At 43.7% G+C, this 26,923-nt stretch overlaps 1 protein-coding gene across 3 annotated transcripts in view; it reads left to right on the top strand.

The window, feature by feature from the left end:
- The first annotated feature begins 554 nt into the window (after window positions 1–554).
- Window positions 555–26,923, top strand: part of L3MBTL3 (L3MBTL histone methyl-lysine binding protein 3) — an 81,372-nt gene continuing 55,003 nt past the window's right edge. Inside the window, exons 1-4 of one of the 3 annotated variants that reach the window (XM_054196168.1) lie at window positions 555–665; window positions 10,767–10,878; window positions 23,422–23,533; window positions 25,771–25,930. In XM_054196168.1, coding sequence (XP_054052143.1) covers window positions 10,777–10,878; window positions 23,422–23,533; window positions 25,771–25,930 — 374 coding nt within the window. In that variant the 5' untranslated portion in view covers window positions 555–665; window positions 10,767–10,776. Of the gene's footprint in view, window positions 756–996; window positions 1,024–10,766; window positions 10,879–23,421; window positions 23,534–25,770; window positions 25,931–26,923 lie in introns of those variants that run through there. The other 2 variants (XM_054196166.1, XM_054196169.1) reach the window with 2 other exon arrangements.

The following is a 26,923-nucleotide window of genomic DNA, read 5'->3' as shown; positions in this document are numbered from 1 at the left end:
CCCTCCCTGGAAGAGATGCCCAATATTGGCACCTGCCTAGAGCACCTGGAGGGCTGCCCCTCTCCCGCAGCCTACGGGACCCCCACTTCCATTCCTGATGCCCAACTGTCCTACCCCTGCCTGGGGGCTCTTTTACCCGGGGGCCGGGGGGGGTGACCAAGCGCCGCAACAGAGGTTCTCCCCGGCCTCTCGGCGCCCACCACCCAGCCCCCCCAGCACCTGGTGAGGTGAGGCTAGGGAGGAGAGGAAAGGAGAGGAGAGGACCAGACACCCCCATCCTCCCCGAAAAGTGCACGGCATCATTTTTGAAAGCGCCCAAAATAGCGCGCGCGGCCGCCGCCGCACGAGTCTCCTTATTATTCCTCCGGCGTCGGCAGCCGATGCGGGGCGAGGACGCGCCGCCGCCGCCGGGCCGTGGCCGGCGCCCGTGTCTTTGGGCGAGGGCGGCGATGATCGCCGCCGGCTGCCGGTCGCCGGTCGGCCGGAGCGCAGCGGCAGCGCAGGCGAGGAGGAAGAGGAGCGGCGGCAGCGGCGGCGGCGGCGGCAGTTTCCCCTTTCCCCAGCCCCGGCTCGGCGGGCGCATGCTCACTGGTGCCCGCAGCCCTGGACCATATTTGTCAGGACTACTCGAGAGACGGAGAAAAGAGAGAGAGAATTTTGGGGGGGTAAGGAGCGGCGGGTTCCGATCTAATCCGCAAGCCGTGTAGGGCGCTGCGATGGCAGAGGCTGGCGATGGGTTTTAATTTTCCCCCGAGGTGAGGATGAAAGTTAGGGAGAGAGAGCGCGAGAGATAAAGGAGGGAGAGACGCACCTCCTCTCCCTCCCTTACGAAACGTATCTGGGGAAGGGGAGGGGGGTGGGGGGGGGGCTTCTCCCCCACCACCTCGAGCAGAAAAGGATGGAAGTTAATGCCGGGGAAAGTGGGCAAGTGACTCGCAAGTGGCTGGGGAGCGGCTGGGGCACCGAGAACCTCACTAAATCATAAGTGTACGAGTGTGAAAGAGGAACAAAAGAAAGAGAGAGGTGCCTGGTATTTCTTTTTCTCTTCCCAAACACATGAAGGGAGTACATGTGTATATATATATATGCGCGCTATATATTTATATACATACACAGGCACGCACGCACGTATGTGTATGTACATATATATATATATACGGGGGAGGGAGCTGTGGAAATGTGCTGGGGGGCCTTTTTTTGGGGGGGGTGGGGGGGGAGAGGTGGTTCCGAAGGGAGGGGGAAGGGAAGGGGAGAGACATTTTGCAGACTTGCCCCACCAATGAGCTTGTCAGTTGGCTCCATTTAATGACACTTACGGGGCACCGCCGCGCCGTTGGGAACAATGTGATGCGGGTGCAGCAGGGGGGGGGGGGGTGGGGGGGTTGTGTGTGGTATGTGTGTATGTGTGGGGGGTGTGTTTGTGGGGTTGTGTGTGTGTGTTACACGGGTGTGCGTGTGAGCGCCGAGGGGAGGGAGGGGGCTCGCTGCCACCCCAGGCCCCCCCCCCCCATTCCCGTCTCTTTGTTCACAGAGGCTGAAGGACGGGGAGCAGTGCGGGTTGCTGGGGGGGGGGCGTGGGGGGGGTGGGCAATGCGCAGCCGGAGAGGGGTGAGAAAAAGCCCCCGGGTTTGGTTTTTTTTTTTTGGTGGGAAGCGGCGAGAGGCGGCGGCCGCCGGGATATACCGGTTGAATGTGCCGTGGGTCCCCGTGTGCGAAGGCCTCTTCAGCGCGCAGCGGAGAGAGTTTGTATTTTCCGTCGCTCCTGCACTTTGTGTGGTTTGTGCGCGAGAGATATTTAAAATATAATCATCTCCCAATTTCCGCCATTTTGGGGAAAGTTTGCACACACATACACATACCCAAAAAAAAAAAAAAAAGCAAGCTTCTAGCAAAATTTTTATTTTTTTTTTTTTTCTTAAAGCGGCGGAAAAAAAAAAAAAAAGTCTTGAGTGCTCAGTTCCTGCCTGTGTGCGGTGCGTGCGCCGCGCTCGCTGCGGCAGACATGTGAGGCGGCGGGGGGGAACGGCCCCTACCCGCTCCGGGCGGACGGAGGAACGGGGGGGGACCGGCGCCCGGCAGCGCGGCCGGCCCCGCGGGATGCCCGGGGGGTGTGTGGGGGTGATCCCGGAGGCTGGTCCGGAGGTGCCGGCGGTGTGTGTGCACATACACGCGAGTGGGGATTTGATGGGGGGTGGGGGTGGGGGGGGCGCGCAGGGAAGAGGCCACGGGTTTGCTGCGAAGTTGCGCGCTCCCGCCTGAAGTGCGGCCGGGGGGGGGGGGGACGGGGACGGCCCCCGCCGCGCACACGCCCGTCCTTTCCTCTGCTCTCCCTCCCCGTCCCCGCAGCCGGTGCATATAACAACAGGATATAGGCACACTTGTTCTCGCTAACGTGCTGCGAGGCGCTGTTTTTTCAGCGGGGGGGGGGGGGGGGGGGGAAGGAAAAAAGCGATGTTTTTAAAAAATTTTGGGGGCGGGAGAGGGGCGGCGGACTACGGGAAGGCGCTCCCGCGGAGCCCGGCCGAGGCGAGGCGGCTGGGGCGGGGGTCGCGGCGTCGGGGCCCGCTTCCCCACCCCCTCCGTGTTTTTCCGACCCCCCTCCCCTTCTTTTCCTCGTCGGAGCGGGCGCACGGCGGAGCGTGAGAGAAAAAGTTGTATCGCGGATCCGGGCGGCGGCGGCGGCGGCCCCGGGCGGGGGCGGCCCTGCGGGGCGGTGGCGGCGGCCGCCGGCCCCTCCCGCGGGAAGGGGCGACTTCCCCGCCGAGGGATGCCCGCGGATCGGCCGCGGAGGAAACCCTCGCAGCCCCTCAGGGGAAAAAAAAAAGAAAAACGAGATCTCGCCCCCCTCCTCCTCTTCCCCCTCCGCGCTGGGGGAAGGGAGGAGAAGGTAAATTAATTTTTTTTATATATTTTTTTTTTCTTTCCACTCGGAGGCAGCCTCCTTTTCCCGGATCCCGGCCCCGGTGGGGGTGGAGTGGGGGGGTGGAAGGAAAAAAAAAAAAAGGCAAGAGGACCCGGTAAACAAGCAGAGTCCCTCTCTCGTTGTGCAACTTCCTCAGGAACACTTAACACCCAGTTCCTCTCCCACCCCCGCCCGCACCGCGCTCGCCCCCGCCGCCCCCACGCCGGGGCAAAGCGGGGGGTGTCACTCTTCCCCGCTCCATTTAATTGCCCGGGGCGGGAGGAAAGACACACATACAAAAAAAAAAAAAAAAAAAAAAAAAAAAAAAAAGAGGCAAATTCAGGAGAGAAACGGAGCAACTCGAGAACCGCTTTCCCCGAGCGCTGCCCCGCGGAGGGGCCGGGCCGGGCGCTTTTGTGTGGGTGGTTCTGCCCCGAGGCTGGGGAAGACGCGGACCTGAGCCCCGGGTTTTCTCCAGAAAGTTTCAAGTGCAGCAAAAAAAAAAAAAAAAAAAAAAAGAAAAAAGACACGCCGCAAAAACTGGCCAAGGAGGGACCTCTGGCGGTAGGCCGCCGGCTGACGGCGGCGGGGAGCGGCGGCCGCGGCCGCGCCCGCCGGGCCTCGCCGCCGCATTCCGGCCGCCGCTCCGCCGCGCCGGGCGGGAGGGAGGGAAGAAGGAGGGCGGGAGGGCTGGCTCCGGGGCAGCCGCTGCCGGGGCCCGCCGGTTCCCAGCCGCCCCGCCGCCGGGGGGTGGGGGGCAGGCCCACGGCCTGCGTGGGGAGCGGGCGGGGGCGCGGCCCGCCCACCGCGTCACTTGTCCCACTCGGGAGCGCGGTGTGAGCCCCGGTGCGCCGGGGAAAGGAGGGCCCCGGAGATGCGGCAGCCTCCGCGGGTGGTGAGCGGCACAGTCTCTTCCCTTTCTTTTAATTACCTGTGCTGAATAGCATGGCGTGCGAGGCTTTCGAGTGAGGGGTAGCACGAGTTGCATTTTCAGTCTTGTTCTATTTTCTTTTTAATTTCCCTTGTATAGCGGAGTGGCGTTGGACTGGCCGCTTTTGCTGTTTGTTTCTGCTTCTGAATGGATGCTCAGTCGTGGGTGCTAACAGTTAGGCGGTGAGCATAATTAAAATTCAAGATACACAAACTTCAGCTTGTGTCATTTTTGGAAATCGTCTATGTTCAGGACCGTAACACAGTTTTCCTAATGCAAATTTGAAAGCTGGTTAGGAAACCGGTGGTTTTTACCAAGGAAGTTATCACGTTCCCAGAAGTTTATATGATGAACATCTGTAAGAGAGAAACTCCCTGAAACTAGCGGCTGAAGGCAGTAAAGCACTCTGCGTAAATCCGGGTGGTGCCGGGTACTCATTGTTTCCTGGTGTGCCTTCAGCGGCTTTGACTGTGGTCCAGTTGGTCCTGTGAACTGGTGCTATAATGAAGGTGGCTGAAGCAATCATCTTCGATGGTTTTTGTTGTCAGTTGGGCAATTGCAGTGAACTTTGTTGTGGTGGTGTATGTTTCACCTTCAATTTAATGAGTTTTTCTAGACTGTTGCTTTTAAAAGTTCTAATAACTTAAGAAAATGGTTACGTGATGAGTCTTTCCTCTGACTTGTTCAGTTTTATTGGGCATCACCTATTCTGTGAAGAGAGGTGGTTGACTTTTTGTGGGCCATTCCATTTTTACTCTTTGGGTTTTTTAATACTGCTGGTAAGTAGAATGGTGGGTGTGAGGGACCAGTGATCACCTGGCATGGGGCTGACTGGAGAAGGTGGTAGTGTGTGAGTAGTCGTAGCTTATTAGTGCTGCAGTAGTAGGACCACTGGTCACAATGGGAGATACGAGCTCTTTATGAATTGGAAAGAAGGGAAAGTCTATAAATGCAGTAGCCTGCTGAGTGTATTTAGGAGCTAGAAAGCGGTGAATTAATTGTGTAAGGACAGCAGAGCCCATGGAAACTGCTAAGAACCAGCAGAAGAGGAAGAGGAGGGCACGAGTCAGACAAAAGGAGCGTTCAGGCATATACTGAATTAACCTGGGGTAAGAAATAACAATTTGAAGTAGGTCAGGTGATATTCAATGTGTAGATTTGGTGCATCAGTTCTTCTCAAGGAGGTGTCTGCACAGGGGGTAGAAGGAGGCACAAATAAAGGCAGAAGTTTTGTGAAACTTTCTGGGCCTGGTTCAAGGAATTAAGAGAAATTAAGAAATAGGATTTCAGAGTGGTACTGAAGTCTTCTATCTGAGTAGGTACAAGCGTGGGGTGCAGGTTCTTCATAAACAAGACGAAAGTTGTCAGCTGTAAGTTTCATTAGATGATGGGATTGCTTTGGTATTGGGTAACTGTTGTTCTTACAGTGTTCTGTGGATATTTGAAAATGAGCTGGTAGGTGGAGGCTGTGTGTAACTGCGTTACCCAGTTTCTAGCAGTGGTACGGCAATCCTGTGTTAGCTCCCTGACAGCAACCCGACTCAGGTGAGGACAGCATGAACCTCCTGTAGCGCTGGTTGCAGACTCAGGCTTCACAGCATTTTGTAATGTGTCTGTGGCCAGATTCTTTCTGTGAGGAAAAAGGTTTTAAGCCGATGTATTGGGAAGCAGGAACAGACACACACAGTATGCTTGGAGAATCTAGCAGGCAGAAGAGTACCAACAGATAAAAATGTGAGGAAATAATGCTAAAGGGACATCATCAATATGAAATCTGGTCCGTTTTCTATTACAAATTTTAAGAATGGCAAAGAATTTTAAGCTATGGTCCCTTTGTGAATACATGTATAAGCTATATAGCTCATCTCTGAAATTACTTGTAATAAACTTCATGAGCAACAGGCAAAATAGCGAAATTTACTGAAGCAGCTCTTCAACACACAGAACAGAAACATGGCAGAACTAGTCAAGTGGTTCCTAAACAATGAAAAAATGAGATTTTGAAGGAAATGTGTAATCTGTAATTTTTAATGAAATATTAAAATAATTTAACCATTAACAGGTACAAAACAAAGTACGTGTTGCAATGTGGTGGATAGCCTCAAAGCATTTTACCATTTCCTGCACTGTTCCTGTTGTGGTTGTTTTTCTTGAAGTGAAGAATCAGATGCAAAAAGATGAAGGGTGAGAAAGAGAGAGGTGCGGGGTGTACCCAGCTCAAAGAGAAGACTGCGGGGAGAAAAGCAGGGCTTGCCCCGGTGGGTTTACAGTCAGTTGGCTTTGCTTTTGCTGACATGATGAAGCTAGTTTAATACAAAGTCTGTCTGAAATCGAGGGAGCTTACCTTGCGAGGGGTAATTCTGCTTCATGTGGTGTAACAAGTAATCCCTGGTAGTGTTCATGTTCTTACACGTTAAATAAAGCCGAAGCTGAGTATCCACTTGTCCCCTGGTGTCTAGAAGTTAGTATATTTGCAGCTCTGGTACGCTGAGTTGTCCCCTTCTGATCCACTTAATTTTCCTGATTTATTATGTAGGGAAAATGTGTCCCTTTAGCCCATGGGTGCTATGCCAAGCAGCCTCCTTCTTGGAGATGCCCAAAATAACCATCTACGACATTAGGACAAAAATCTCACCTGTTGCCTTTGTGTCTGAACATCTGTCAGTGCTGGTATCACCCAGCCCAGTTGGGAAGAGGGACCATGGCTCGGCTCCGTAAGGACATCGCCTCCCTTGGGACCTCTTCTTGTCCCTTGGACCTCACCCTTGGTGCCGCTTGCTGGGACCTCCTCTGGCTCCACATGCCCACTTTTGCCTCTCCTCGCAGGAGCTATCAGCTGAGGAGAAGACCAGCACAGGGCAAATCTGCCAGGCTATCCTGTCACAGTGACTACAGAAATCCTCGAAAGTAAAAATAAAAATGCACAGGGATGCATAAAAAGAAAAGACTCTGTTGCAGACAGGCTGTGCCAAGGTGGCAGTGCTGACTGGGGGCTTTACTGCTGAAATCTCCTCTCTCTGCTGCCCAGTGACCCCATATTGAGTTGTCCCACTGGTTGGAAATCATATGGACACTTCACAGGCGACATCTTAGATTTTTCAAAATTTGGGTAGGTGTCAGGTAGTTTTTTAAAGTGCTGACTGAAAGAACAAACCCTTCTACTAGTACTTTTTGATGTGTTCAGTGCAGAACCCTGTAATTATTTCGAAAACTACTCGTATGCTTAATTGGCATATTCTCTCCTGTTTCTTTGCTATACGTCTTTAGAGAGTCTTTCACCAGATGAAACTACCTGATTTCTAGTGCTGTTATTCTCATTAAATATCTTCTCTGTGAGGTACTCATTTATTGTTGAACCAGTTGGTAAAAGTGAAGGTTTTTCTAAAGGATGTGTCTAATCTTATTTTATATGCTTGCTTATTTTAGTGAATTTATTACACATGTTTAAACCAAAGTTAATGTTGAAATATTAACATGCAGCACACTCCTCTATAAATGTTAATAGCTTATGGCTGTGAAGACTGAGATACAGTTACATCCCTAATAGTGGATTTTGGGGATGCTTTCGGAAGATGACTTTTCCATAATCTTATGATTATGTCCTTTTCTTCACATCAGATGGTCTTCAGTGACAGACATAGGGACAGTATTGTAGTTACCTTGCCCCTTATTTATCTAGTATTTTTACTGCTTTTTGGTAAGTGTAGCAACAGAAATGATAGCAAATGAAATCATTATGGAAGGAGTTATACTAGAACTACATCAGAGCGTTAAAAACAAAACCAAGTAGATAAGACATTCTGTAGTTTTCTTTTTTGCTGTGATTTAGATGTATATATTGTGATGATTTCATCCTTTTTTAGTACATCATTGCTGTAACAATTTAATTGGTCTCTATCTCCCTCCTTATTATCATTAGTAGTGGGATATAGCCCTATCTTTCATCTGTTCAAACTCATCAAAGCTGGAAACAGATATTTTGTTAAATGTAATTCCTTTTGGTAAATTCATTTCTATCTACATTGCCCTATGACCTTTTCATCCTCACTAAGAACGTTTTTGACGGTTGCAGAATGTAAAAGTACAGATTGTGCCTTTGATGTTGAGTTAATTTTAAAAGGAAAACAATAATGAATACCTTATCAAACAATAGAATATATCATTAGTGCTGATTTGTTACCTGAGGAAACCTTGTTAGGTGTAATTAAATGAAAATTTGTATGTTTTATTGAGAGAAATATGCCTTGAACATTTCTGTTACTTTTTTTTTTTTTTTTTTTACTTTCACAGTTTACATCCTGTCTAAGTATGCTAGGCTCTAAGGTTTTTTTCCCCATGTCTGTTACAAAGCCTGTCTATAATGAGAGTAGCACTATTGCAGACGCCCGCATCTGATGGAGCGGCTGTCGGCTGCTCCTTGCTCCCTGGGACAGCGGCCGCTGCGAGGAAGCGTTTTCCCACAGTCTCCCAAGTCTCTTCCCGTCCTCTGTCGTGCCTTCTGCAGAAACCACTGGAACATGTTTTCTGTAATAAATAAACCACGGGAGGGTTGAGTGAAGTGTCCTCTAAATAGGGTGGTAATTTAAGGTTACTTAGAAACTTTGGTTAATACAGAACGCAGCTTTGTGTTTGCTTAGCCAGGCTAATCACAGGGAACGCGTTACACCGATGTGCTTAAACCACCCTGTTTCACGTCCTTAAAATTTCATGGATTTCTGGAGAGATGCAATTTTCCAGCTACTCCTTTAGCAGCTTGGGTCTTGTGTTGTTGAGGGAAGGCCTGCGCCTCTGCCGTCGTGGTGCGGTTCAGTTTGGTGGAAGGCGGCCTGAGTTGGTCTGCTGCTGTGTGGGGGGATTGAGCTCTGCGATGTGCCGTGCTCTCCGGTCAGAGATCGTCCAAGTTGTGCTGCAGAAGCTGCCCTGAGGCAGGGTGGATTTTGCCTGGGAGTGATTTTAAAAAAGAAGGTCTGTGTCTTTGGGGAAATTTATCAGTTTGCGCTCAATTTGTTTAGATTTATCGACGTATTTTAAAATTAATTTTTTGTGCATTGACGGCATGGTTTTCAGTACTTTCTCACAGAGGATTACTGAAATTAGGGATGGAGAAGACACACTGAATCATGTGGCTCTTCTTACCTCACACTCATCATGTGAAATATGTGAAGTTTTCTCAAAGAGCCTTCTGTGAACTCTGCCCATCGTATGAAATGAAGGGGAATGCAGAAGCTTTCACCCTAAGCAGTGGTTGCTGACTGAGGTCCAGCTCCTGTTATCCTGTTGATACTGTGTACTGGCTGTAATGTAACGGAAGTACTTGTGGAGTAAGGTGTTGTTCAGGGTTTTAAAGAGTTCTGCTAGAAGTGAGGAGGAAACCCAGGAGAAATATAAGGGAGTCTGCCTTGCGCACCCAAAACCAGAGTAGTATCTGTCTGTAGTGGTGTGTTACAGTGATTTTTCTGATGAAAAAAATTTCTTATATTTTTCACGCAACAGAGTTAACTAGCTAAGCATTTTTCTCCTCAAACTTTCAGTAAAAAGGTTCTAGATGACCTGAGTTTACTTCTGCTTGGTTTGCATCTTTTTGTCTTATCTGTGAGCAAACAAATATCACTCAGTCTTTTTTGTAGAAATTCCAGATTTCCAAAGAGTATTAATAGATATTTGCAGATTTTGGGAGTGGGACCTAAGTTATAAATTAGGTTTTGGAAAACCAGCTTAAGCACTGGGGAAGGTGCTACCTATTTGAACTTCAAATACTGATACTCGCAGCAAAAGTTTGCAGTCTGCAGACAGAGTATGAGGCTTAGAAAGTGATGGTTAAAAAGTTCATAAAGTGTAAATTTGAAAAGGGTGAGCTTTTGCTAATAGTTCACAAACCAAAGACAGAGCTAATTTTTCCGCAGATTGTTTCAGCTGCTAAGCATAGGGCAGAAATTCCTCAGAAATAAAACGAATGAGTCAGATTTCACATTGAACAAATAGTAAATTAGGTGCCAGGCCACAGATTTAAAGATTGCTGGGTTTGTGAGAAGTGGAAAGGAAGAATTTGGTGGGAGTCATAACTGGCTGCTAGAAACATCTGCAGTTCAGAGCAACTGATGCCGTCTTTGTGGCAGTGACAAGCGCGGGGCCAGAGCCCAGGAGGGGTCAGTGGCAAGTGTTACATGCTTCTGTTGCTTGTGCAACAGTTTATTTGGGATAAACTCTTACCACAGAAGAGGATGTCCAAATCCACTATTTCTGAGGATAAATATTCTCTCCTTTCGCTGTTCTGAAACCGAGGGATCCAGTAAAATAAAGTCCTGCAAAGGAGTAGTTTTCTCTGGTGTGTGTGTGCTTCTCTGCAGTAAGTTTCAAAAATGCAAATCGAAATTTAGTGAAACTGTATGGAAACAGACAGGGAATATTTGGGCATCCTGAGTCAGACGGTGAAAATGAAAGACCGTTTCAAATTCATTTTGAAATTTTAATTTGAACTTGGGTAAAGTAGTCACATCAGCGTGTTATCTGATATTAAGGAAAAGCAGTTCTATTAATCAGGGCTTAATGTATTTATTATAGGCATGCACTCATGTCTTGCCTTCCCCAGAACAAATGTTTTTCTTAGGTGTACTCGAGGTATCTTTATCCCATGTCAGTTTATTTGCAGTTTGAAATTTTTCATTTCTCTCCAGTACAGCCTCATTAACAGCCTCCTAGTGTGTAAAACAGGTATTATTTTTAAAGATTTTCAAAAGATTTCCCCTTGTTTTTATTACATTAGTGTATATTACCATCACTGTCATCAGTTATCCACATTGCCAGCGTGCTGAGGGAAGCATTTGATACTAATCTATGAAGTGCATTTGAAGAAATGTCCAGTGATATAAGCGTTAAACCACTTAAAGTATTTTCATATTAAATACTTGTATTTTTTAATTATTTTTTTTTTAGTACATGCATCATGAATGAGTCTGCCTCTAGTGGAAATGGTCAAGAGTTTGATGTATTTAGTGCTATGGACTGGAAGGATGGCATAGGTACTTTGCCAGGAAGCGACCTAAAGGTAAGATGTGTAATTTTTTTAATAAGCGAAATAAAAGTGTTAAATGCCAGACGAATGCATTTCACAAGCTGGTGTGTTGGTGTCTGCTTTTATGAATAAAACATGAATCTGCAGCTCTGAGTTAAGAGACTGTAGCCCGTTAGCTTTTAGCTCTGGAGTTTCTTGATTCATTTTCTGGTGCTGGCATAGACAGCCGTCATCCCCGTAGGAAGGCATAAATTAGCACTGCCTAACTATATAGACAGAAGTAATCAAGTGCACAAGATCCAAAAGAAATCCCAAAAGTTAAGGTTGAAAATTCAGTCCGCTTAGAGTGTTATATTATTGTCTCACTAAGGATATCTGTCCTGTCACTGACTCTCACAGTCTCGTATTCTTAGTTCTTTTTATTTCTAAAAATAGTTTATATTTGCTTTGCTTTTGTCATGTGAGTGCCTAGAAAAATTAATAAAGTGAGTGCTTCTGACCTTGGTATAGTTTAGAAATTTGAATGGTGTTGGAATTGTACTTTTAATTACATTTTTCCCACTGGTTGTAGTTACTGAAGTAAATTATAACAATTTTATTTTGTTCTCAAAATATTTTATGTATTTTATTTATCTGATACTTTCTACTATGTCCTCAGAAGATGTCCTCTGCTGCGTTAGCTAAAAATACAGTTTCTATATTAGAGACTTTATTGCACCTATTTCCTGTTGATTATAGTCAATATTTTCATATAATTCCATTTAGGCTAACATCGATGAAGTTTTCTCAGAGTTTATTTTTGGAATGCGATCTCACAAATTAATTAGAAAACGCATGTTTTTTAAAAGAACTTTTTATCCCATGGTGCCTGGTACAATTTCTCTTGTTGAAGTAAGGAGTCAAAAATGTTTAAAATTCAGGAGACGTGTTGTGAGTGTGGTTTTGTGTGTTTTGTTGTTTCTTCTTGTTTTTAGTCACAGAGTCATAGAATAGACTCAGAGAATAACTTGCTTTGGAAAGGACCTCAGGAGACCACCTCTGACCAGCCCAGACCTCTGGCTGACTTGGATCAGGTTGCTCAGGGCCTTGTCCGATACAGGTTTGGTTATCTCCAGGGCTGGAGATACCACAGTCTCTTCGGGCAGCCTGTTCCAGCATTGGCCACCCTCACAGTGATTTTTTCCTTTTACTGATACTCAGTTGGAATGTCCACTTTTGCAGCTTGTGCTTGTTGCCTCTTGTACAAAACCTGGCTCCATCCCTTCTATATCCTCCCATTAACTGCTGGAAGACAGCGGTAAAATCTCTCCTTCTCTTCTCAAGACTGAGCAAACAAGTTCTCTCAGCTTCTCCTTGCATCTTGCAGTCGTCTGCTACAGCCCCTACTTGTTCTGATGGACATCCGCTGGACTTGCTGCACTGGGTTATTGTCTTTCTTGTGATGGACACAGTAGTCTCTGGATGGTCTCATCAGTATTGAATGGAGGGGAATAGTCAGTTCCCCTGAGCTGCTGGTTACCCTTTTGCTAAAGTAGCCCTGGGTGCCTGTGGCCGCCTTTGCTGCCAGGGCGCATTGCTGACTTGTGTTCCGCTCGTAGGTCTTCTGCAAAGCTGCTTTCAGATAGTCAGTCCCCAGGCTGTACCGGTGCAGGCAGCTGTTCAGTCCCAGGTGCAGGGCCTTGCGTGGGCTTTTGTAGAGCTTCATGAGATCTTGTTAGCCTATTTCTTCAGTGTGTCGGGGGTCTTTCTGATTAGCTAACCTGCCCTTCAGTTTATCAGCCACTCTGTCTAATTTGGTAATTTGCTTCTGCAGCCTGTACATATATAGAAGCCTTTCTTGTTGCCTTTGCTGGTTCTTCCCCAGCTGAGCTTTGAGTTTCCTAATTGTACACTGCAGCAATATCACTATATACAGTCTCTGTGTAATGTTTCCCCAGTTTCACTTCTGCGTACCTCCATTTCCAAGTCAGGAGTCCCTAGTTCATTCCATTCATGTTGGCCTTCATCCACATTTGCTCAACTTCTAGCACATTGGCATGCATCATTCTCCTGGTGTGAGGTCCCTGGAGAGACATCCAAGTCTCCTGGGCCCGTTAACTTTTTAAAGCAGTCTCCTGTGTGATCCTGCCAAGCAGGTTTCTGAACAAGCCAAAATCTGCCTCTCGTGAAGTCCAGTGCTGCTACTTCAGGATTTGTTTTGCTCACTCCTTTCAGGATTTCAGACATCACCATCTCGTGGTTGCTACTGCCAAGGCTATCAGCAGCCTCCACATCCCTGACCAGCTCTGTATTTTTTAAAATAGTCCAGGGTTTTACAATACCTTTCTATTTTAATAAGCAGCATTGTATGAAAGGCAAACATAATACTGAAGTGTTTGAGGAATACAAAAGGGAACAGTGCAGGAAGATATAATAATCTCATATAAATCACTGGTACATGCTTTGTTCAGTTCTGGTTACCCTATGTCAAAAGAAACAAAACCAAAGCAAAGGTTTGGTTAATTAGTAAAGGAATTAAGTAGTAGAGGAATGGGAAAGCTTCTCTACAAAGCGAGGGAAGGGATCGGGAAGGGTAGCTGAGGGTAAATTCAGGAAATCGTTTAAGAAGATTCTTGACTATGCCCTGTTCAGGGTAGCATGAGCTTCATTTGTTTTTTTTTTTTTGTTTGTTTTTTTTTTGTTTTTTTTTTTTTTGTTTTGTTTTGTTTTTTTGTTTTGTTTTGTTTTTTAATTTTATTTGGAAACAAACAGGTATTTGATTTTTGGACAGAGATTCTTTCTTTGGTCCAGGCGTTAAGGAAGACACAGTCAGAGGTGCGATGGTAGTGTACCCAGAATGATGAAAGATACGGAGAGAATTGGCCAGGCAGCTCATTCTGGTCTGTCTTTTTTTTTTTTTAATACAAAAGCAAGGGGTTACTGGATAAAATTGAAATGGAGCCATTCAAACACTGACTGAAGGAAGAATATTTTCTAACAATGCAGAATTAGCCTGAGGAGCTCACTGGACCAGGGAGCATTGAGACTCAGTGAAAGACTAGGCATTTATGCAGACACCAAAACAATTTGAGCTGTTGCAATAGTACGGATTTTTTAAGCTTTTGAGATAATTGTAACAACCCATTTTTCAGGGTTGCTTCTAAATACTGATGGTCAAAAGGGTGACTAATCCCTTGAAACCGTAAATGTGATCATGGAAGATATGTTATGCTCTTTGTGTAATTCTCAAATAGGGTTAATGCAGATGGTTTACCTGAACTGTCCTGATAACAGAGTATTTTAATACTGTGTCCTGAACGTAAAGAAGATGCCCTTACATAGCAGTTACTTCTTGTAAGCTTGCTCGTGTCATTCAAAAATTATAATAGAATTGTTCCACTGAACATATCAAACTATTGCCATGTATTTACGTTGAAATGAAATTGAAAGATCCAGTGAAAACAGTGCAGTAGCAAGATGCACACATCCAAAGATTCTATTTTTACAGAAACAGAGTGCCTTTTTTTTTTTTAATAATAATAAATAGTAAGCAATAGCTGAACTGTTCATTGCAGACAATGTATTGCGTGCATTCTCACATTCAGTCTTTTGTCTCCATAAAATGTTGGGGAAAATTGTCTTTGAACGCTCAATTTGGTAAACTATATTGTATGAGCATGCTTTAAGTTAAATGTATACCAAAATGTTGAAATACTGCTTTTTTAATATAGAAGTTTTGGGGAGTTACCTACTTAAAGTCCTTATTTTTAGTCATGTAAGTCATATGGCATTTGCTTGTCTTTTACTGCTTGCATGATGAAGTTCCATGCTTATTTTTACATAATGCATTTTTTAAGAAATCTCTTTTTTTTGTGTGCTATATTAATATCTAGCCTCCTCAGATTATCAGGCAAGCATATCTGAGCAACCGTCTTTTTTAAGAACCACTTCATTTTTGTGAATGTAAGTTCCTCTATGAATAAAAGCTGGTAAAAACCCATTGTAAGTAGCGGAAAATGCTTGAAACATTTACAAATAACTTTTCTCAATATTTTATTATCATTGCTTAAATTTAACTTTTCTTATGATATAGAAGTAAATTAGAAATAGGAAATTGCATTATTTCTTTTTGTTATGAAGTCCTATGGGCAGTTTCATGCCTCCCAGACTTCACTGAGATGGGCTGCACCAGGGGGCACTCGATCCCCAGTCTCATCAAAACAAGGGAGCCCAGTCAACTACCAAACCTCTGTTCTCATGGTCTACATCTGTTTCCACGTCGGTAAAATGCTGAAATGTTCTTTTCCTATGATTTTGAGCATTGCTAATTGTCGGATTTTTGTTGCGTGGCAGAAGGCTGTGGAAATACATTCTCATACAGATTTTGTTAAAACTCTTTGGCAGAAACAGTCATAAAATAGTTAATAGTTCTTGAACGCTGCTTTGAGCATGCTGTGTGACAGATAAATAGTTGTGGAAAATGCTAGAATTTCAAATTATACAGGGGATAGGGAGAATTAAAAATTGTACGCTATGATGCACTGAAGACTGAGAACAAAAATTTTAGCATTGTATATTAGTTCTTTCAAGATGTTTAAATAAAACAGAAAACTTGAATTCCAGTAGAGTTTAAAATATTTTACAAATTACAGAATGCCTTCATGTGGCAGGCTAAGTAATGTATGCTCATCTGAAAAACATCATTGCTTACCAGTTACCCTGCATGGTATGAATATAAATGTGAAATACTCTTCTTTTTTCCTCTCTTTTTTCTTTTTTTTTTTTTTTTCTAAAAATCTCTGTGCTGAGTGCAGGCAGTAACACCATCACTTCAAGATTTAAATGTACTCATTAAATTGGAAAAGCTGTAATAATTTACAGTCACTTCCTACTGCAGTGACAGAAGTTTATGAAGTACTTCGTAATGAGTTTTCTAGTACTTGTGTTTGGAAAGTGAGCTGTTATATACTGCATGGACAGAATTTTGGTCATTATTTCCAGCTTGCAAATTGTGCTTGAATGGAAAAAAAATACAAATAAATTTGATGATGAAGAAATTAACCTGTAAATAAAGCTGGGCAGCTAATATGGTAGGAAACCAGCTATAATAGTGGGACATGAATGGTGGAATAATGGTCAGTGGTGCTCGGTATTTCCAGCCGCGCTGTAAAGAAGGTAACGGTGATTCACAGTGCTGTGTTTCTGGATGCATAGGTGCAGCAACTCAAGGCAGTAAAGTGCATCCTTCCACCTGCCCGTTCTGAAATTGCATTCAAGCTTACTTGAGATAATTAACATTTAGAGAACAACTTTTTTTTTTTTTTTTACATCATTATATATCAGAAATACTGGTAGTGTCTCAGGCGGTAACTAACTACAGTGATTTTTTTAGTGCAAAGCTATTTCTGTCCTTATGCAGTGGCATGTGCTGCACTGAACCTGGGCAGGCATTTCTCTCTCGGGGAAGTGGCCCTGAGAGTGTCCGCGGGAAACATCAACTACCGGGAACCAGTTAAATCACTGCCTCCACCGGGAAGGTGTTTTTCCAGAGAGAAGATAGATTCTCTTCAGGTAAGCGGTAGCGCAGGGAGGAGAAAACAAGGCAGAATGGACTTCTCTGAGTACGTGTGAGCCCCAGCAGATGTACTTAGTGGCCTGGTCTTTTCCACATGGAAGTAACTTTCTTCTGTTGCAATCTAATGTAATTGATTAGCTCATGCTGTGCTTCATCGCCATTCATTTCTGGTTTAAAACTGTGCATTGTCATTAAATGATTCTACCTTTTTGGAAAAAAAAACCCAAAAACTACCAAAAAGGAAATTGCTGAAACTCCAAAGCCAAGAAATGCCGGAATTAGGTTTGCATTTGGATCTTTAAGTGGGCTTCCTCGTATGTAGTCATGGTGTAGTTTTCACTTAAGTGATCACATGGTATTTTACCGCAAAATCTACTGCATCATTTGCTGTAGATGCTGTTAGACTTGTAAATAATTGGGCAGAGGATTTCAGGAAGGAAAAGGAATAGTTTTGTGATTAATGCAGGTAAGTCCCACATGGGAAAGCTTAGCGCTGCACTTGTTTCTACCACAGCCTTCCCCTGCGGTGCCGAACAAGTCACTGGAACCAAACTTTGGCAGGTAGCCATTCATTTTTTTTAACTTGTCACTGGCTTGGCTTCCCCATGAGATATTAGCGTTTGGTATTTAGAAATATTCTGGCCGAAATAATTCAGAGCCAGGGTTGCTTTGTAGGTCAACTTCTGGATCAATAAGCATAGTCTTGGCAGGCCTTGACTTCTGGCTCTGTCACTGATTTATGTGTCACCTTAAGAAAGTCTGTTTAGCTGCAATTTCCTACTCAAGTGGAGATAATAAGGCAGACTGAGTTTGCAGTGGAGAGAGATCATTGAGAAGCTGTCTGGTACTAAGATAATTCTCAAGCACTCGGGGTGGAGGGGGGGATTGGAAGAGCCTGAGGAGTGTCTAAGAATAACGTAGATAAATATTACTGCAGACGAGACTGAGGTATCAGCGTTTTGCTGGGGAAATGTCAGTCTCTCTTGCTAAAGGTATATGTTTTCTGATGGTGCCTAAGCTTTCAGTTCAGAAGTGATGAGAGAATGTTCCTATCCTTTTTATCCTTTCCTGCTTGTGCCTGCCCAGATGATAGGAAAAACCTTTCCTTTTGGATGCAAATTGTTCTCTCTTCTTCGTTACTTCAGGATTAGCCTATTGCAGTATTACTGATGCATCTTAAAATCAATCAAAGATCGCTTGAAGTGTCCCACTTTCTTGCTGACAGCATCATTCCAGTGAGAGAGCGTCTGGCCCTGCCCCTTGGTCGTGGTGTGGAATTTAATGTCTGCTGATTATGAATTAGGGAGCCTTAAATAGCCTGGGATGCAGCTTAAATTGTTTGTCTTTTGCCAGACTTGGCAGAGCAGGAGCGTGCAGGCAGGATCCCTTCTCATCGTTAAAGAAAGGGAACAGCCAGGTGCAGGGATGCGTTCCCCTGCCCTTCCACATCCCTGAAAGAGTCAAAATTCTATGACCAGGCAAGCATCAGGGGTCACATGCTTACTGAGTGCTTTGAAATAAGCTGGGAGCAGAGTACTCAGAAGGATGAAGAGGTAGGAAGAGATATTTTTATTTTCTTTTGTAAGTGGCTGAGAACAGAGGTTTTGTTTCAGGAATTACTTTGCACTGCATTGTAGCAGTAATTGCTAGAGTGCCCAAAGCTTTTTTAGATACATGCTCTTTGTTATTTCAGTGTTGGGGTTTTTTTAAAGAAAATAAACAGTCATTCTACTTTCAAACTGTGTAGAGTAAATAAGACTGGCTTTACTGTTTGAAGAAAGAGTATAAAAATACACAACAGCTGCCTCATTTTCTGAATGCTATCCAGCCCCTGCCTGGGGCAGGGGTTCTGTGGAAAAAATAGTATGTGATCGTGCATGTAAAGCCTGTATTACACACACACAGAAGAGGAGAATGGTTGAATGGGCAAGTTCTGGCATTTACTAACTTATTCAACTTAAATAATATGTAAAAAATAGTTTAGCATGTAGCAGGATGTGGTTGGACGATACGGTGTCGATAGGTGATTCCTTTGCTTTAAAGGGAGGAGGAGCTGTAAGATGCCAGAAAGGCTCTGATTTGTCTGAAATCACTGATTAAACCATGATTCAAATGAAGAATGGTGGTAACTGTTCGCTAACTGGAGATCTGAGTGTAGTTCTTTGGCTGTTATCCCTGGAGTTCCAAGGCATGGACTCTTGACAGACTGCTGTGTAACTCCGTTACTTAAGTTTAGTTACTTCATAGGCATGAAGAACATTTGTTCAATTTACTTTTGGTTTGGATAATATAAATTTTCCAGGTTTATTCTGAGCTAGTCCACGATCAGTGTTCTGTGGTCAAGATGAGTTTTACTCCTGACATTACTGTCAGAATGCAGCAACTATTGTATTTATTGCGAAGAACGCTTTGTCCTTATCTTGCCCAGTAGATGGTAGTGTTGGCTGTTTTTTCTTAATTCATTTTAAAGTTGTGCATGAAGATGTGTAGGGCTTTTTTCTTCTTTTTTTGTCCTTTGCACTTCGGTTGTTGCTCCCTTTTCTTCCTTTTTATTTCTGTGTGTTCTCCCAAATAATATTTTTACCTTGTAGAAAACGATAGTGGCCTTTATTCTGATTTGATTTCTATGAGTACTAATGAGATCTTGTACATTCCTATAAGGGCACAAGTAACAGCAAACTGAGATAGTCTGATGTTTGTTGCACTGAATTAGACACATGCAACAGCAGGGACTTAATTTGAAATTAGATCCTGTGTATTTCTTCCCAATAGGTTTGAGTTTCTAAGAATTAATCTGCAATATGGTAGGCATTTTGCATTGTTTGCAAACTTATTTTTATCCCACTTAGTCACAAATACACTGAGTATTTGTATGAAATGTGGAGAAAGAGAACTGAAAGCCTTTTTAATATATAATTCCCCTGACATAAAACTACAGAGTGCCTTCCAGCTCGCATGGTAAGGCAAAGAACTTCCATTAGAAATGGAGAGGTCCTGAAACCACTGAAGGAGGGACAGCAGAAGTCCACTACAGTGTTATGCTTAGTCAGGTTCACTGAGAAAAAGTGAATTTCCATAGTTAAGCCTAGCACATGGTCGGCAAAGAATGACAGGCTGATCGAGAAGATTGAGTACCATTTTCATAAGAGGACCAGAAGTGGCTTGTGCTTAGCCTAATAAAATTAAGTTTGGGGGTACATAATTCCTTGCTTCAAGTGCGTGCCCAGAGAGTAAATGCTAGGGTACTAGAGCTATGTAATCCATAGGCTAATGTTGGGTTAAGAACAAATGGGTATAAACTGACTATGAATACATGTAAATGAAGAGTTAGAAGAAAGTTTTTTTGAGAAAGAAATTCAGGAATGGGCTTTCAATAGAGGCACTGGTTACGGAGAATCTCTCTGCTTCTCCATTGCAGCTGAAACATTTATGAAATACTTTGTGTGACACTATCGCCTGCAATTAAAAAAGTCTTTGTCTCGGTGACTTACGGTGCTTGTTCCAGTCCTGTGTAAATTTTAATGCAATTTTAATTAAAAAAAATATTTATTGATAGTAATTTTGATCCCTGTTGAAGAACTTAGCATGTGGACAGACAGAAATGGTTCAGAAAGTATTTATAATGCTTGATCATTATTTATTTAAGCCTTGGTTTCCCTCAGTGTATTCTTTATTTCTTGAATGAATATGAAAGTGTTTCTGGGGATTAAATTAACAGTCATATAAGATGAAGTTCTGGTATATCAGGGCTTCGTTTCCCAAGAACGTGAAGAAGTATCTCAGCCCTGAGGGGAAGGAATCTCCAGTGATGTTTAGATGGAAGCTGCTGTTTAGTTCCCCTTTGACCGTTGTGGAAACTGCTAAACAAGGCAGCTAAATTCTGTGTTGTATACTTACCCACTAATAATTGGACTCATCCTCCCAACTCAGTTTATGATATATTTGTGTTAAAAGAACTGTAGTATCTTGAAAACATGTATTTTTGCCATTGTTGGTCACCTGTACATGAAACTTTGAAAGTTAAATTTTCTATCTAAATGTTGTATTCATTTCTGTTTATCTTACTGTGAATTTGCTTATGAAAGCTGCTGAGGTTTCTTCCTCATCTTCTTCTTTGCCTCCTGATCTTTTAAGACTGTTGGCTTCATTCAGTGGGATAGAGGGTTGTCTTCTTAACAGGTTCCTTCAAAGTTGCAAAGAGGCACTTGTCAAAAGTCAAGTGGATTAAATTCACACCCAACAAGCTATTATTTTGAACTTCTCAGAAAGCTATTGGTCTGTCCTCAGAAGTTGGCTCAATGGCACCGTTTCCTTCTCTGTATCACCAAACTGTTGGGACACCTGGGGAAATGTATGGGAGGACTGCTCTTACTATATTAAAAGCTTGCATCCCCAAAACCGGAGGGAATATTACGACTGAACCTTTACCTTTATTTTTTTGTTGTCGCCTGCTTTCTAGGTATAAAAGACTTACGAAAGTATTGAATTTTTTCGCGGACACATAAACCACCATTAGTCTGGATCCATTTTTGTCACGCTTCCAGCAGTAGAGACTAGTTGGCACATTGCTCTGCCAGCTTTTATCCTGTGATGGCTTTGTGCAGTATGCTGCTCTGTACATCTGTTTCTCCTGTTTTTAAGCGGTTAACCTCAGTCATAAGTTTTTTTGTTGTTGCTTTTCCTCCTCAGCTCAAACCAGAGTACGACTCCCCAGGTCCGAGGCATTTTTCCGGTGAGCTAGGGAGAGCTCAGCGTGCACAGCAATGCTGAAGTACCTGTAGTTGGGGAAGCAGCAGGTGAAAGCAGATGTACTGCTACAAGATTGCCTCTGAAGAGGAGCCGGAGGCCTCTGATGCTGTTAGAGGCCAGGCTGAGGGCAACACCAGGAGATACAGAGGTCCCATGGTGCAGCAGGCCTGGTAGTGTTGTTGCTAAGGCACTAGCAAGTGGTTGCTCTCCATCCCTGATTCCAGCTCAGCGTGGTGGCCTGACTGCTGGAGGGCTGCTTCCTTAAGGGTTTGTCTCTTGCTGCCGTGAGCAGCCTCAGTGAAAGGGTAGCTGGGGCAGCCTTCCCTGCAGGCATCTGTCTTTCCTTTTTTGACACCTGTCAGTCAGCCTGCTGAAGGCAGAAGGGCTGGTGGGTCACTCCACTAGCAAGGGTGACGTCCTTGCATACCACAGGAGGCCCCAGTGGAGGAGGAACCTATGTATAGTGTTGGGGCTGAACGTCGGTTGGATGATGCAGGAATATCCCAGGTATTAATTGGGATATACCTTCAGAAATAACCTTCGGTGTACGGATGTTCTGGCTGGCATTGTATGAGGGTGCAGAGAGTGTTTCCAGAAGCTGGTGAGTAACCTCCCTGTGACCTGTGGGTTGGTGGGCCACTGTGTTGTGGCCTCACAGCCCCCTTGCTGAGCCAGCTGCTGCAGAGTTAGAGCTCTTGGAAGCAAGAAAAGGCTTTCCCTCTGGCATCCACCTACTGCAGAGACAGCAAAGCACCAACAGCAAAAATGAGCTTAGCCAAAATAGGAGCCAGGCTGGGTAAGACACAAGGATCCTCTTCTGAATGGTAACTCCACTGCTTTTCTTTGGGGGGAACAGTGTGAATATCTGCCCACAAACTGGAGTATGAGTATGTGGTGTTACTGCATCTGGGCACCTTTCAAAACTGAACTCGTGGTCTTTCAGTCCAGATGGACTTATTGACACTTTTTTCACACTTGGGTTATCTGTTGTGAGCGTAGCTGATGGCAAGTAAAAATCTTGGCTCCAGAAGTCATGGGACTGTGAGGTCCTCCTCTTCTTCCTCTCCTTCCCCCTGAGCTGCCTGCGTTCCTTAGGACCTTCTGGCTCTTTGCAGCTGCTGGGGCTGGAAGGACTGTATTAGCGAAAGCACACTGTTCTGGTATGTATGTCATGAGGCTCACCTTTGCTTTCAGTCAGAATGGCTTATTTTCAGTACTGTACCATGGCAGGGTCCAAAGTGAGTGGGAGTGATTCATCCTGCAGCCTCCAGAGGCACAGAGAAGATCAGTTGCAATTGTTCCCCTTCCCATTTTCCCAAGGTAGAGTTGCCTGACCAGAGAAACAGAAATAGGCTTCATGCTGCTGCCCTGAAGGAGTATTCTCGCAGGTGGGTGCTGGGGAGCTTTGAAAGACTCTCTCAGGCGTAATTTTTCCTGTTGATCTCCGTTGGTGAGAACACCTTGCTGCTAGAGACCTGCCCTCTGTGGCAAAGCTCAGAGAGTTACGCCCCTTTACTGTTTCAGACGGACAAAACGCTGCCTTCAGTTCAACCCGTGTAACCAGCCAGGCCTGCAAACCAAGTAGTCTGGGAAGCTGAAGTTTATTTTCATCTGGTAGCGCTGTAATCGTTACGGCATTTGGAAGATGCGTTTCTGCTGGCAGCAGGATGGATATAACTCCCGGTGCTCCTGTGTAAGCACAGCATGTGGGGTATTGTTGAGCCTTGCTTCTGGCTGACAGTAATACCACGTTCAGCGTGTAATTAAACAGCTCATAAACTGCCTTGAGATGTTTGTTTATGTGCACTTTACAGCGGAGAAGTACTATGTTTTCAGAGGATGCTGAAATTTCTGTACTCTGTGAAGCATTTGTATTTGACGTTTAGTTCCCTTTTCGTTGACAAAAATACTCAGTGACTGGAGTGCATTATTTTGCTGGCAATGAAAAGTGTATGGTTAGGAGATTTTCCCACGAATTTCTGTTACTGTTTTTTTTGATTCTTGTGTGTAAGTTAGATATAGATCTGCGTGTGGAGGCATCTTTATCAATATCTATTGGAAATTAATATTTTTTAATAACAAAATGAGGTTTCATTTTGCTTGAAAGAAACAAGAAAGGTTTGTTTCCAATTCCTTGGAGATAAGCAGAAACTCATAGAAATTAAATAATATGGTAAGGACACCATGTAAAAACTATCTTGGTCAACAGAAGAAGACTTGATAAGAGAACAATTTTTTTTACTATATTCTACGCCATTTGTTTTGTCTTACAGTTTAGAGTGAATGAATTTGGGGCCCTGGAAGTGATTACGGATGAAACTGAGATGGAAAGTGTTAAAAAGGCAACTGCTACCACAACCTGGATGGTTCCAACTGCTCAAGAAGGTCAGTTAAGAGGCAGTAAACGTTTTCTGTGGTAGACTGTATTTTGTTTAATATATCAGTTTTTCTAAAAGGTTGCCCCCCAAAATTAAAAAAAAAACCCAAACTTATTTGCTTTAATGCACAGAGTATCTCTGACGATGCTACCTATTTCTTGGTATGCGCGTAAGTATGAAACTAAAGGCATTTTAAGTTAAAAAGAAATAATTCCACTGTTAAACACATGAAGTTCAATTACAGCCACATTTTTTTCTTACAGTAATTTTTTCTAAGTTTAGAATCAGTATTTTCCCTCTATTTAATTTGCAAAATAGTCAAATTCTCACTTTAAATTCTTGAGAGTTTTTTAGATGTTATTTTTGTTGAGCTGGTTCTCCAGACTGCCCACAAACTTCACCAACTGCCTAGAGTTCGTTTGTGACCAAAGTACCACGCACTGTAAACTGCCTTCACATGGTGCTGCCTGCTGCTCAGCTGCTACCGCCGATGTCAGTGTACGTCTGCACTGCTGCCTTGCTCCTGCTGACGGTGCTTTTTTACAGTATTGAAATTAGTGTGTAGCAGCCATTTATGTTTATCTGGAATGATAAAATTCTAATAGTTCTGGTATCTGTCTACCAAATAAGGTTTTTCCTGGATTTAAAATACTGATGGAAGGAAACACCTTTTTTGTTCAAGGGAAGTCGGTTTACGTGGTCATAAATCCTGAAAATTCTGATACGCTGACTCCAGCAATGACAGACTAGTGTGAAAGAGAATATCATAACTGGATTTGCGATTACTTACAATTACCTAGTGTTTTTTTCCTTGTTGGTGTTATCTTTTATCAATTTTCTTTTAAAAATGCATTGCGTAACTCCTTTGAAAAGCAGAGTTTAATTTTTTGGTTTAATAATCATCAATATAAGTCCAATAAGGAAAGTCAATGAAATTTTTCCTTTGCTACTCTCCCACCATTAAGTCTTGATTGTCATGTGACTTTTATGAATAGGTGAAACATCTACACCAGTGGGAGAGCAGTTTGGGCCTCAGCTGTGAGGTCTGAAGCTTCAGACCACAGCTACTCTGTTCCGTAGGTCTGTCTCCAAGGCAATGATAGTTATTCAAGACTGAAATTGTGATGAGAACAGTGTGATAGCGTAGTAGCACAGCAGGTTCTCTCCTTAGACTGAGAGATGACAGTTATCTACAGTAAAGCGTACAACTTCATCCCCTATGGTCTGGTAAACCTAAAAAAAAAATGTTGCTACTGAATTAAGGTGTGTTTGTGGACACATAAACGTACTAAGTAAGCATACTATTACTACCTTATACTGTCCTTGATTAATTTAGTGCTCCCTAAAGATAAAAATATTGCTAACATTTTCCATTGTAAGAGGAAATAGTTGTTCTGAACCACTAATGATGCTGGAGTGTAAATATAGCACATAAATTATATATTCTTCTAGTGGAGATAGTCTGCACACAAGAGCTCATTTGACTCTGCTTTCAAAGACAGTACAGTGCTCAAGCAAAAGAACTTTGTGACTTGAAATTTGCCTTTTGGAGGGGTGCAAAGTCAATGACCTGCTGTAGAAGCTGGAGGACTTGATAGTGTTTCATACCTGCCTGTGAGTGAAAGAAGTGGCATCTTCTCCTAGGCTACATGCCTCTTGAGGGGAAATTGTAGCTTAGGATGAGCGAGTAACTTAGTATTTGAAAATTTCTTTATTACAAATTAGTGATTTTTTACTTCTGGTAGACTTCAGGCGGGTTGAGCAATAGCTACTGCTGGGAGAGACTGTAAAATGTAGTCGGTGATTTACTTCCAGAAAGAAGTTCACCTATTAAAGATAAGTCCCCCCCAAACCTTCTTCCCAAATGACCCTACGTATGGGTGAAAAATGAGGCACATCAGCAGGGGATGAGGTGAGGGACTCCATGCAGTGATGACTCTGTGGGCAGTCAACGTGGTGCCTGTTAGAAAACTCACTCCTTCCACGAGTAGTCACATCGAGCAGTGTTGATGTGCCACTGATGACAGAAGCATGAAATTGGTGGATTCTTCTCTCTAGTGTTGCAATATGAAAACCCAGCTTGCTTGTCAGGAGTGAGGGCCCCATACAGACACTAACTCCCAGTTCTTCATTCTAACAAGAGTGGTGTGACTTCCATGTTTCTGTTTGCTTGACAAAGCCTTCTAAGGATGGTTGGAAATGTATTGCCTATACCTAACTGAAGTTACTTTTTTCATTGTTCAGCCTTTTCAGAAAAGACAGGGATCTCCACAAGGTTGAAGGAAACTGCAAAAATGGATGGACTTGTTTTCTGTGAAAACTGTTATCGCTATGGTACCATAGAAGAATTTGTTCCTGAAGGGAAATTTTGCAGCCAGAAATGTGCCCAGCAAGTAAAAAACAAGTAGGTGCTGTTATAAAGCATAGAAACAAAGAATTTGGCATAAATGCAGCATGAGATAAAAGTGGTGGGATAAAATGTTAATGGTGGGACAAAGGGAGATATTAAGCAGTCATGTTTTGGTGAGTGTCCATCAGTTCTTCACTGTTCTTTCACCATTTTTCATGTAAATGCACTAACAACATTTGCGTTTGTCTAATGCTGTTGCTGAAAGCGATCTTTTTTGCTCAGAGCACGCTGTGTTCTGCTGTCAGTTGCAAGCGGTAAAACAGTCTATGGGATGCATGAATTGGTGTCAGACTCCCACCCTGTTTCATAATCATTGGAATTGAGATAATGGGTAATGAGATGGTTGGTGTGGTAAGCTAATTATAATTAAGTGCAAGAGCTGTGTTATGGCTGACAGTGAGTGAAAACATGAGCATACTGCAGTTTCTCAGTTCCTTTTCTTTCAGCTAGTGCAGTTCATCTCATCATAAAAGAAGGTTTGTGTTGGTATGTCCATTCTGTATTGCCTATTACTGCATTACGGCAGTTTTTAACATCTGTGATTTTGTGCGTTTTTCCTTAATTTTTAGCTAAAATTTGTCTGTTCTGATTGCTTGTTTAGCAATTTGTACAGTCACATACCAGCTTTCTCCAATTGGATTTGTCAGTCTTAACATTGCCTTCCTTTCTGTAAACTGCCCTGTGGTCCTAAACGTTTCACAGTTTGCTTCTCCGTGACACTTGATGGTGCACGGGAAAAGACACACTGTTTAAGACATGCAGAACTTGTTCAGCATTAGCTGGCAGCTTTCCTTTTACAGTTGCTATTGTGTGTATTTCTGATTAATTCTTTTGGCAGATGTAATTTGCAGTAGTAGTTCTAAGATTATATTTAGTATAATGCCCTAGGACCTACAAACACTTGACCTTCAGGTTTACTCACTTTTTACTTGTTTTATGAATATGAGAAGTGAAAGAATTTTGGCTTTGTGTCATTGTGTTACTCCT

Source organism: Rissa tridactyla, chromosome 3, assembly GCF_028500815.1.
Source record: "Rissa tridactyla isolate bRisTri1 chromosome 3, bRisTri1.patW.cur.20221130, whole genome shotgun sequence".
Taxonomy (NCBI): Eukaryota; Metazoa; Chordata; class Aves; order Charadriiformes; family Laridae; genus Rissa; species Rissa tridactyla.
Note: the sequence above shows the minus strand (reverse complement) of the source record. Positions and strands in the feature narration are given on the sequence as shown.